This window comes from Poecilia mexicana, unplaced genomic scaffold (genome assembly GCF_051168715.1).
Source record: "Poecilia mexicana isolate PSO_F unplaced genomic scaffold, ASM5116871v1 scaffold_21, whole genome shotgun sequence".
Lineage (NCBI taxonomy): Eukaryota > Metazoa > Chordata > Actinopteri > Cyprinodontiformes > Poeciliidae > Poecilia > Poecilia mexicana.
This window is the reverse complement of record NW_028263390.1, coordinates 14,004,964-14,017,042: the sequence shown is the minus strand read 5'-3', so window position 1 is coordinate 14,017,042 and position 12,079 is coordinate 14,004,964. Positions and strand designations below refer to the sequence as shown.

The 12,079-nt window shown below is 37.7% G+C and overlaps 1 protein-coding gene across 1 annotated transcript in view; it reads left to right on the top strand.

The window, feature by feature from the left end:
• adgb (androglobin) overlaps positions 1–12,079 on the top strand; it is a 34,253-nt gene that overhangs the window by 4,008 nt on the left and 18,166 nt on the right. Inside the window, exons 3-19 of the mRNA XM_088002208.1 lie at positions 35–106; positions 225–401; positions 2,638–2,777; positions 2,873–2,959; positions 3,158–3,318; positions 3,492–3,536; positions 5,608–5,678; positions 6,017–6,191; positions 6,504–6,557; positions 6,668–6,721; positions 6,822–6,915; positions 7,023–7,055; positions 7,466–7,598; positions 10,374–10,419; positions 11,264–11,360; positions 11,459–11,522; positions 11,701–11,796. Of these exons, the coding sequence (XP_087858334.1) occupies positions 35–106; positions 225–401; positions 2,638–2,777; positions 2,873–2,959; positions 3,158–3,318; positions 3,492–3,536; positions 5,608–5,678; positions 6,017–6,191; positions 6,504–6,557; positions 6,668–6,721; positions 6,822–6,915; positions 7,023–7,055; positions 7,466–7,598; positions 10,374–10,419; positions 11,264–11,360; positions 11,459–11,522; positions 11,701–11,796 (1,599 nt within the window). The remainder of the gene's footprint in view (positions 1–34; positions 107–224; positions 402–2,637; positions 2,778–2,872; positions 2,960–3,157; positions 3,319–3,491; positions 3,537–5,607; positions 5,679–6,016; positions 6,192–6,503; positions 6,558–6,667; positions 6,722–6,821; positions 6,916–7,022; positions 7,056–7,465; positions 7,599–10,373; positions 10,420–11,263; positions 11,361–11,458; positions 11,523–11,700; positions 11,797–12,079) is intronic.

Below are 12,079 nucleotides of genomic sequence, written 5' to 3'. Positions count from 1 at the left end.
CTTAAAGTCAAGTCAGTGTCTCTGTCGTTTTTAGGATGTCACTGTGGTTGAAAACAAAATGGACTTTGACCTGGTCTCCCCCAACAATCATTTGTTTGGTTGTGAGGTTAGTTTTTAACATGTTCTACGTCTTGATGTTAACTTCTGCATTGACCATGCAGCACTTACACTCACAGTGATTTTTGCCTGTCTTCTCTGCTGTTTCTGTCCTGCCTTCTGTAAAGCTGATGAGGTGGATCATCAGTGAGATCCATATTGTTTGGATGCTTTATACAGACTCAACCTTCCAACAAGACAACTGGAGACCCTGGGAGCACATCTACTCAATGTGTGACGTGGTGAAAGGTCATGTGCCACTTTACAACAGCTATGGGAAATATGTGATCAGACTTTACTGGATGGTAAGCCTGTCAGAAAAAAAAAAAAAAAAAAAACATGCATTCATAAAGACATCCCTGAAGTCACAGTAGTTTTGTAATCATGCATGCATGAGGGCAGAGTGTTTCATTTCTTTATGCAGGAGATTATATCAGATTTAGCCAATGAAAATGTGAATGAACTGAAATAGAGGTAGGGAGGGAGGGATAAGAGAATCTTGTTCTCTGAGCTAAAACCAATCAGTCTCACTGCTGTACCAAAACGGATATGTTGAATAGATGAGGCTTAACACGAGTCTGGAGTTTCTCAAGACTCAATTTCGATGGTTACACTTTTGGTTGCAGGTATATTATTTTGTATGCAAGTTTTAAGATTTATTTTTTTTCTGTAAAGCGGGTCAAAATTAAAAATCTTTCTCTTGGGTACAGCTTGAAACTACACTTTGAGTTTGTGTGCATCTTACAGACCTCTAAAGTGATGGGTTTTTTTTTGTTTTTTTTTTCAATTCTTTTCTCCACGACAGTTTGGGTCAACTGGGAAAAGGATTTATTACATTGCTGATTCTTGCTTTGACAAACAAGCATAACACAGTTGTAGGCATCACTTCCATTGCCAACCATATCATCCCAACAGATGGTTGTTGAGATGCTATTAGGCACCCAGCCCCCACTACCCTCCTTTCCTGTTTCCTTGTCACATTTTTCCTCTAAGACTGCTTAGCTCCTTTATTTGTTCAGGTTTCTGCAATGTGCAAATAACTTATTTACATTTTTGCCCTCAGTTTGAACTCGATTACCATGTTTTTTTTTTTTTAAAGTCTCTACCTATACTCACTGTCTTGCACTATACTTCACCTCATCACATGACCACATCCTGATCCTCATTTGTGGGGAAAATATATTCCTGGACCTAAAAATAACAAGTGAGAAACTAAGTGTTCCACCCTTCCCTGCCTCTTTTCTATACTGGTTTGCAGTGCTTGTTCACACTGTTCTGATAAGTAAAAGATATGGTTGTGAGCAATCAGACATGTCACCTGACTGCTTATTTTCTTCATAGTTTGCAGACAGACTTATAGTTTAACAAGCTATTACTCTAAATCTAATGGCAGTAATTGCTAGAAGGTAGAATGGAGAAAAGCATGAAGCCAGAAGTTAGCATGCAATAAATGTAACTCGGCATTATTACTAGAGTTACCCATATTACCTACTCGCTTACCTCATTGCTGGCACTATTTTTTTGTTTTGTTTTTTTTTTTTTTGTTTTTTTTAAACATTATCTGTGAAACATCTAGTCTCGTACGACAAGTGGCTCTATATGCCATTATTCAAACAAGGGACAGGGTTGTACATTTTTTAATGTTAACTAATGAGCTAACATTATTTTAAAGAGCCAGTTTAGTTTTTTTTTATAAATGCTCAGCATAGTATTTACAATGTTATGTGGTAAAATCAAATAATTACAGTTTTATCGCTTTTGGGTGTTTACAATGATGAAACACTGAAATTCAACAGCAAGATCAATTTTTTTGCAAAAAATACTTTCAACTGAACACTTTCGGTGGCTTTTAAAATAAATATAAAAATGAAAATAAATAAAGCAAATAATTTTTATAATGATATAAAAAGACTATGCAAACATAGTCTTATGTTGGTGCCATATTCCCTCTTTTCTTCCCTCCATTAAAGAAGGGATACTGCGAAAACGAGCACCATTTTATCTATAAGCATAGCTTTTATCCAAAAATGATTTTTGGTCGAAGGTGCTAAGCCATGTGCTGCCTTGGAACAACAGAATTGACTTGTAATAAAAATGTAGATTCATGGAAATTATTATTTTCAAGAATGGTTTATGTTCTGAATAGCTTTAATCTAATGGCCAAATGTCAGACAGCACCAACATTCCTATGATCGTCTTTGATAAGTGATTGGTTGGTTAAAATACAAAGAGGATTGTTCTCTGCTCATAAAGTGCATCAAAACTAAAAACTCCTCCTATTTATTTTTGATCTGTAAAACCCATCAGTTTCCAACATCTAATTTTTTTTTTGTACTTTTTTCAGCTTACTAAAAATTAAAATCAGTTAGACCGCAAAGAAAATCAGAAATCCATTAATGTAAGACTGATATATCGGTCTTAATATTGACATAAAAAAAAAAAATAAAAAAAACTGGGTGACTAATACAGCATATTTCTTCCACTCTACCTGAAAGATGCGCAGCTCATTCAGTTTCTTCTGTCCTCCCTTTTCACCCTCAGGGTTCCTGGAGAAAGATAACCGTGGATGATAACATGCCGTTTGATGAGGAGAACAATCTGCTTCTCCCTGCCTCCACTTGTCAGTCAGAGATTTGGCCAATGCTGTTGGCTAAAGCTCTAATTAAAATAGCCTGCACAATGTAAGTTACTGTGTTTTCCAACATAATTGAGCATTTTACATACTACAGTTGGCATATTTTTAACCAGTTTTTATTTTGATTTTTATTTTTCTCAGACCAGTTTTCCGGGTTGGTGGCGACATGAGCGATTTCACCTTTATCCACTCCCTCACTGGCTGGATGCCAGTAATCAGTCCTATAGTGTGAGATTTTTACCAATCTGCTGGATGTTTGTTATAAACAGTTCTTTGCAGCTTAGGATGTTACACCCAAAACACTAACTACATTCTAGATAAAAAACACATAAAACATTTGTAATTTTACTATGAATGCCTCTTTTTTTTTTTAACAATGAGTCATATTGTCTTAAAATAATTCTGCTCTCCTTTACACCCTCTTAGGCCGAAGCACTCGGAAAGAATATGGGATTTCCTTCTAGACAACATTCCTAAATTTACACACGATGATATGTTTTTTGGAATGTCGATGTCTGACAGTGAGGATCCAGGGACCTCAGACCATGACAACAAGAGTCTGGTCCAGGAGTCAGAAAAAAGCACAGGTCCAGATTGTTGTATAATTAGATACACATTTATCAACAGATTAATGTCTACATCATATTTCTAAATTGCATCTGGTTTTAAATTAGTCAACCAATCATCTAACATCTGGCCATATGGAGTATGTATGTTTACGTCTCGTTTCTTGGTGTTATCTTCTTTTGCAACTATGTAGATAAATCCAGAAGACACTCCGTCTTTAGTTACATCTCCGATCCAGGTAAGAATGAAACATCCTCAGAGATGAACTTGTAGATGAATCTGGAGATAATTTGAAAAGACCATTTTATGATAAAGTGGAACTGTTCAATGCATATAACAGATTGTAAAATGGCATTAACATTTGGATGAAGACTGACAAAAACTTTTTTTTATTATTTTTTGTTGGTTGTTTTCAGCTACCAACTATTTTAAACCCTTCTCTTTTTTTACCTACTGGTTCTTTTTTGTTTTTACAATAGCCTCCTATATATTCCTTTCCCAAGCCCCCTAAAATGTAAATACCCTTACCCTTACAAAGTAAAGCTACTTACACCTAAAATTGGACCTCCTTCCATATATTTTCTTTGTCAGATACATGGCTTGTGGCACATTTTAAGCAGTGCTTCTGAGGGATTTCTTTGAGCAATGAATGTCTTCTTGTCACTCTTCCCTAAAGGCCACGCTTGGGGAGTGCATAAGTAACAGCTACCATGTTAGCAGAATCTGCTGAAGTGGTGGATCTCTGTTGCTCCTGCAGCTCTACCATTGGCCACTTATCTACCTCTTCACACTGCTGGAAATACATTTCTTTCACCAGCAACAATGGGTAATAGAAATTTGAAGCCATTCAAAATTTCACAAGCAACTATTAGTTTCAAACTTATGTCTTTATGGTATTTGTATTGGTTACAAAAAATAAGTAAAATTAAGTTTTTTAGGGCCCTATTAAATGTGTGGGTTTTTTTTTTCCTCCACATTCCGTCTTTGTTTTTCCCAAATAGTTTTCCCTGTTCATCCATCCATCCGTACAATCATTATCTTTGCAGCCCCATGGGTGCTACTGCCTATGTCCAGTAATCATTGGTTGAGAGACCTTGTACATCCTGGACAGTTTTTGTCCATCACAGAATAACTTAGGACAAACAACCATGCCTGTGCAGACTCACTCCTGGACAATTTAGAGAGACCAATTAACCTAATAGTCATATTTTGGAAATTTTGGAGGAAGTCAAACTACCGGTACTTAGAGAGAAGTAGTTTGCAGACACATGAAAAACATGCAAACTCCATGCATAAAGACCTCAGGCCAGGACTCATGCCTAGGACCATCTTGCTGCAACCAAGTGCGCTGCAGTGCATCCCTTTTTTCAAAGTATTTTATTTTATTTTATTTTTTGTAGAAATTTAACAAATTTTTGCGGTTTAGACTGCAAACTCACCCTTTTTTGTAGGTTGATCGAATTACCCAATACCTGCTACTTCATAAATTTACCTGAGATTTGGCCATTAGCCAATTTCCACTCCTGCTTCTCTAATGAATCCTCTCTTTACCCAGCCTGTCAAATTGGATAATGGCTATTTCTGGGATGGATTGCTATTGTGACACACTCTTTCTATTTGTGGACATTATATCTCTCAAGCTTTGGATATTTTATTGTATGGCCCTGTTTTTATGAGATAATATGCACACTGATAACCTCACTATATGTTATTAGAGATAACATTGTAAAGAGGGCAAGTTGAAAATGCACACCTCCATTTTATCTCACTTTTGTGTTGGTTACAGATCTACTAAATCAGCATTCTACTAAGACCACTTTAGTAAAAGTTTGCATTCCGGATTTGTTAATGGCTGCTGATGAAAGGAAATGTTCTGTGTTGATTCTACTTGATCTTAATGTCTCCTTCGATACTGCTAACCTTTGACTTTGTTAAATAGGCTTAAAGTTCTGGCTAGTATTTCTGGCTCTGCATTGGACTGGTTATTTTCTTATATGATATAGGAAATTCTTATAGACAGGCAAGTTCTCCTTGATCTCTGCTCCTCTAACCAACGGGGTTTCACAAGGGTCATTTCTGGGCCACATTGTTACATACTTTTTCTCTTTCATTTGCTACATTGCTTCTGCCACTTTTATGCAGTCTTTCCCTGTAAGTTATTGATGTTCACTGCTACATTAGGGATGAAAAATAAATATTTAAGAATTAGAATGGTAGAACCTTAAAATTTTGGAGGTGCAGCCTGTTTTGTAAAAGCATTAACCTTAGGTTTGATTTTCCTTTCAACCATTGTTGTTGGTATTTTTCAGGTCCTCCAAAAGTTGCAGTATGTGCCAGCTTCTACCCTTCTCAACAAGATTCTTTTGGGCTCGTTCAAACGGTATTTATGTTTCTAGTGTTCTTCTGTTCTTGCTGGCTACTTCAGGTTTCATGTGGTCACAGACATTTATTAGGTTTAATTGGGCAGACACCTTTTCACAAAGGGCTAAATGTGTTTGAATAGTTGACAAAATTATTATTTGAATACTGGATTTTCTGTTTTCTGAAGTTATATTTATCTCAGATTGGCATTTATTTAATGATCTGTGTGGCAAAAACAAAAATAAGCAGAAATCTGTCAGCAGCAGATACTTTTAACTTTACTGTTTTAAACAAGTATTTATAACTTTTGCTGAAGATGTTTTTATTTCTGTGCGTCTGACATTTGTGGTCACACAGGCAACTTCCTCAGAGCTTTTACGGTTTTATGGTTTGTCGATGCTGCACAGCCATGTTGTCCTGTTGACCAAAACCCGTTCATGTTCGCTGATACCTCCTCCCAAAGCTAAGATGGTGTCCCGATGGAAACTCATCCGTCTGCGCAAGAAGATAGTAGTCACATCTGAGCCTCAAAGTAAGAAAAAGAGACATTGAATTGTGTTTGGAAATAAAAGCATGGTGAAAGGAAAATTGGAAGAGGATGCATGGGAGTATATCAAACAAACAAGGTGCAGGCAATGCCACAGTGTGTTGGCTAGCTGGATAAATTCGACTGATTGATTGATTGTCAGCAAGAATTTGCATGAAAAGACACACACATTATACTGTGACATTAATAGCAAAGGGATTTGAATACCTCAGCAATTTATGGTACCTTTTTACTGTTTAATTATTTTAATTTCTTGTGGTATGAAAGAAAACTTTTGTCCTGTTTCCTTGAGCATAGAGGAAGGCGGTTCCTTCTCCATGAAGGAATCATCTCATATGAAGATTTTAAGGGGTATGTATTGTCTCCTATAACCTTGTTTGCCTTCCTCATAACTCACTATATTTTGACCATGATTGGAAAAGTGGCATGAAAGAAATTATTGTCCTGTTTCTTGAGAATAGAGGAATGCAGTACCTACTCCCTGAAGAAAACACCTCGAATAAAGATCATAAAAGGTGTGTATTGTCTGCTATAATGTCATTTTCATTCCTTATGACTCTGTCCAAGTAATGTTGGCATGGTATGGTTGAGTTTTCAATTTTTCTCCATTTGCAGAGGAACCTGAGCCACCACATGAGAAATTCATTGAGGTTACCAGCACTTTCGTTTTTCGCAGTGCCAAAACCACTGGAGGCTTTGTCCCAGAACCGTACGTTCTTTTAAATGACCAAAAGATGAAACCGAGTTGAACTGTTCTTTCTGTTTTGGTTTTGCAAGATACTATTGTCTTTTAATATTGGCTTTTGTTTTTCACAGTGACATAAGGAGTGAATCCTGCGTCTCAGAACCGTATGTTCTTTTAAATGATCAAAATATGAAAAAGTTGAATTATTCTTTCTGTTTTTGCAAGATGCTATTTTCTTTGAAAATTGGCTTTTAAATTGTGCTAATATTATATTATTTCTTGCTTTCCTTTCTTATCACTAAGGTAAGAAAGCAAGAAAACTGACCCCATATGTTCTAACCCAAAAATGATGCTACTCATGTTCCTCTCTCTGTCCTTTGATGCAAAATGGCATTGCAAGATTTCTAACTCAGAACTGTAAGATATAAAAATTATGCGTTTTTTAATTATCCTTTAATTTAAAGTAGAAATTTTGTTCTATTGTTAGGTATACAGCAACTACACAACTATATTCTTGGTAAAATGACTACCGTAGTTCCATTTACTATAATGACAATGTGTTTGTGTGTGGCAGAGAGACCAAGGTGAGCACACCAAGGAAGCGTTCCCGTAGACCCAGTATGTTGGTGATTACTGAGTCAGAGGAGGCAGACAGACGTGATCCTGAAGTAGCTCAGCTAAGCAGCGAACTGAAGATGCCTCCACAGGTCTATTTTTAATATAAATTTAGAATAAATGAATTTAACATGTGAAACTTAACTGTTTAGGGGAAATGGACTGATGGCTTCTACAGATTTTAGGATCTTTGAGAAATTGTATTTCAGTAGAAGTGATATTTTGTAGCTTTCTGTTACTACCTTCCATCGTTTCATTCTTGTGCCCTTACACCTCTTTAGAGTCATTATCCATGCAGCTGAAGGCTGATCAGTAGAGCCCTGTGTGTTTGTGACAGCACGGATGCCATCCCCCAGTCTCAAAGTCACTTCTGTAATCTCCCGGTCAGGCCGCCACTGACCAGAGGCACATTTGGACTAAAGAAAGAACCAGCTCAGAAAGGGAAATACCAGAGGCTAGCATTCAAAGCAGGAGACATATCCTTGCTTCTGTCTGAGACGAAGACAGAAGCAAGGATGGCAAGGAGCACAGAGAGGCAACTAATGGGCAATAGAACAGGATATGAAAAGGGGCTTAAAAATGGATAGAAAGTGATAAGTCCATAGGTGCAAAGCAAGAAAAGAATCCCCTGCAGTGTGGTGGTGCATAGGTGTCGTACAGGAAGGTGTCATGTACTATGCTGATGAAAAAAAGGACTGCAATTAGATGGTGAGCCATGAGTCTCTACATCTCTCGGGGGCTTCATTATTACACTCCACCCCCAGCATATGCAGGAAAAAATAGCATTCATATTAATCGCCCTCTTGTGTAACTCTGAGCGGTTATAGGGCGGATAGGTTAGGACAGTGTTGGCATGCTAATTAGATTTATGTGTGCAGACTTCTCAGATCAGTTTGCATGTGTCATGTGTGTGACACTTTTCATGGCGAGCACATGGTGGGTCACATGCTGAGACTGTGAATCAAGCAAAAAGGGTTTCTTGCTGCGTTTCCCCCTCCCACCGTTTTTGTTAACCCTGACCAATAGAATTAAGCTCTGCTGCTGACTCCAGGACCAAAGGGAGGTGCCATCACATGATATCATTAGTACCCTCTGCTGGAGTAGGGTTTATGCTATTAGCTCATGATACAAGCTCTCTGCTTTTATTGCCGGATGGTCATCCAAACTTACAGCTTTGTCATTTATCATCTTTCTGTATTCTTGTAATCTCTGATGGCAATATTTAGAATATCCAGTCTCAAAATCCCATCTCACCACACAGATGAGTAGTCTCATAGATGGGTATAGAAAACATTGCATGACTTAAAGTTTTATGAACTTTTGCCAACATATATAGACATCTGCATCTTGGCATTTCTGTTGCAGCTGAGCTCTTTTACAGTGGTAGAGAGGAGGTCAAGTGTGCCTCCCGATCGCAATGCCTCTTTCCGTCTGTCTGAATCTCTGGGTACTTATTTGAATAAGTGGTGACTCACATGCAGCAGCAGACACACTCTCTGCCTCTCTCTGAGTCAGAGAGTCTTGGCGAGGGATACTTTGAAGCTACACAATACAAAATGATAATTCTTGTTCAGAACTGAGTAAACCCTTGGACATTCACCAGATTGGTTCCTCAAGGGAATGTTTTTTTTGACAAAGACTTGAAATGAAGGGAGGAAGGTTTAGATCAGTGAGACACGGGCACATCTTCTTGTAATTGGCTTTGATATCAAAGGCATACTTTTCTGGAACAATCGCCTTGTTTTTTGTTTAAATTAAGCTCACGGCAAAGCTCATTTTACGGCACTGTAAATTAAGAATAAATTGGTAAAAGTGAAATCTAAATACTCCTTAAAATGTGTTCCACAACCTGAAAGTCCAATATATTTTTTCATTTAATGTTATAGGAAAATATGAAGGAAAATGATACTTGTCTTTTAAATTTTTATTGTTTTTTTTCCCAAGAAAATGGAAGTATTCCAGCTTTTGCGTTTGGTCCCCTTTGCTCAGATAGCCTAAATGAACTAAAATGCATTCAGTTGCATTCAAAAGTCAAGTCTTCTCTCTGGCAAACAGGATTAAGTAGAGAAGACGACAAAGGCTCACGATAACTCTGGAGGACCTGCAGAGATACACAGCTTGGTGGGAGATGTTGTCAACAGGACAGCTATTACTTTTGTACGTCACAAGTCTGGTCTTTATGGGAAAATGGCAAAGTCTCTCTTTGAAGTCTTTCTTTAAAGAAAGAGACCATGTGTTGGTCTGTCACCTAAAATCCCAACAAAATACCTTGTAATTTGTGGTTGCAAGGTGAGGGGAAAAACTGTATCTAGATGTTCTGAATGTATTTGACTAAATCTTTATTCAGATTGGGTCCTTTTGTCCTTAACTTCATTAATGCCCTCGCTTTCTTTCTTAATAGTAAAACACTTCAAGTAAAAGCAGCCAGGAGTATTTGGTGGCAGACTGAGAGGACGCGAAGGGGTAACGAGAGGAAAAATGGCTCAAGAAAACATTTCAAGCATATATTTATGACTCATTAGTGCTATAACTTTAAAGGATTGGGCAGACTTGCAGGGAAATCAGAGCCACTGTGTGAATCACCTCTAAAAGGAATAACAAACTACACAACACAACTACTCCTCCTCTGTCACTTGCATTCAGAGTAAATTAGAGCTGGTATTCCCTGGTGGTGATTTTAGTTGGGGCGGAGCAGGCCCTGTCACATTAAACTGTGTCTCTGTGTCGGGTGAGAATGGCACAACACCACAGCTGGCGTGGAATAACTAGAGGGTAGAAGCACATCTCTCGCAGTGGTACTCTGTCAGCGTCCCACAGTTCATGCCTCTCTCCCTTTTTTTTTTCTGTCTCTCTTATTATCCCTCTAGGTTACAGCAGAGGACAAGACAAAGGACATTGATCAGTTCTCTGTTGGTAAATGCTATTTCCATGCAATATTTTCACTACTTAAAAAGAATATCTGTGTGGAAAACTGCCTTGTAAGAAGTCAAATATTTGATTATAAGACAAATTACACATCATGAAATTATACATCATGAAATGTTACTATATTTGGTCTAGTTGAAAGCATCGGTGGAGTTCAGCCTAGTTACTATGATGGGAAATATTTGCACCCATCTTTCTGTGTCTCTGTGGGCGAAGCAAACATTTGAAGAAGACAGGATTGAAATTTCAGCTTGTGACATCAAACCGATTCTCTGCCTCCTCTCTGCCCCTTTTTAGTTGCTTAGTAACACCTGCAGTTTGAGTTAGCAGACCACCATTGCTCAGCGGCAGAGACGCTTGCCCTCGCAGGCTAAGCTTACTGATCAGAATCTCACTTCAAGTAGAGCTCGGGGTGGGGGGGTAGACCGTTTGCATGTGCGCGTGTTTTTTTTTTTTTTTTTTCTTTTGAGATGGAGCTTGTATGCGTGCATATGTCTGTGACTTTGGACAGGATGCACAGATAGTGGGAGTTTGAGTGGGAGTACGGACGTGCATGTGTGCTTACACTGTGCCATTATGTGGGAGTTTGGCCAGTTCAACTTGCTGTAATGATTTGAGTCTAGGATAACTTGCTATGACTCACACGCATTTACTTGCAGCATTTTGAGACTAGAACTATCACTGTGACTTGAAAAGCGCCGCTGTTAATCGTCTCAAAAAGGTCATTATTTTGTTCCATATATAATGTGTGTGTGCTTCAAAGACATCGTATGACAAACATTCCTGTAGTCATGACGAATTACTGACCTAAGTTCAATCCACTTCCTTCCAGATCAACTATCAACTTCACTTAAAGATCATACATCCAAGAACGTCAAACCCCTACTCACCACATGGGTGGACATGGATGACTTTGCAAAATGTTTTCAGTGAGACAAATGCAAATGAAAGCAAGAAATACTACAGCGCATGAAGTAATGGTCGGGTGAAACAAACAAATCAATCATCCTTTGTTGTTTTTCTTTAGGTCATTGTTGGTCTTTCACAAACCCCAGATGTACTCTCATCATATCCAGAAATCACAATTCAAGGTAAAAATATAAATAAATAAATACATAAATAGATAAATAAAAAGCATCTCAGAATAAGTGACTAATATCTGCAGTTTTAACATTTCTGTTTCCTGACATTTCATTCTTTTGTGATTAGGATATTATCTTAATACTGATTATTGTGATAACCGTAACCTGACTGTTCCTTTATCATCAGACCACTGTCCTGTCAAAAGATATGGGTAGTATCAGCGGCTCTGCAACGTCTTGTCAATATCCTACCAATAGATCTGTGGATATAGCGAGTGCTGAGGTACATACGCAAACACACACATTTTGAAAATTTATTTTCTCCTTTATAGATTTGATCTTTTTCTTTCTTTTTTTTATGACATGCCAAAGTTTCCAATCACCTAAGGCATTTTAGGTAAAGACAAATATAATACGAGTAAACACTAAAAAAGCTCTCCAAACCAACCTTGACCATATGTGGAAAAAGTAAATGATCAGCTATTTAGATCAACTTAATTATGACTAAGTTTTTGGTTTTGGAAGCTGAATTAATTTGTAGTTTCCACACCTTGTCTTAAGTTTGT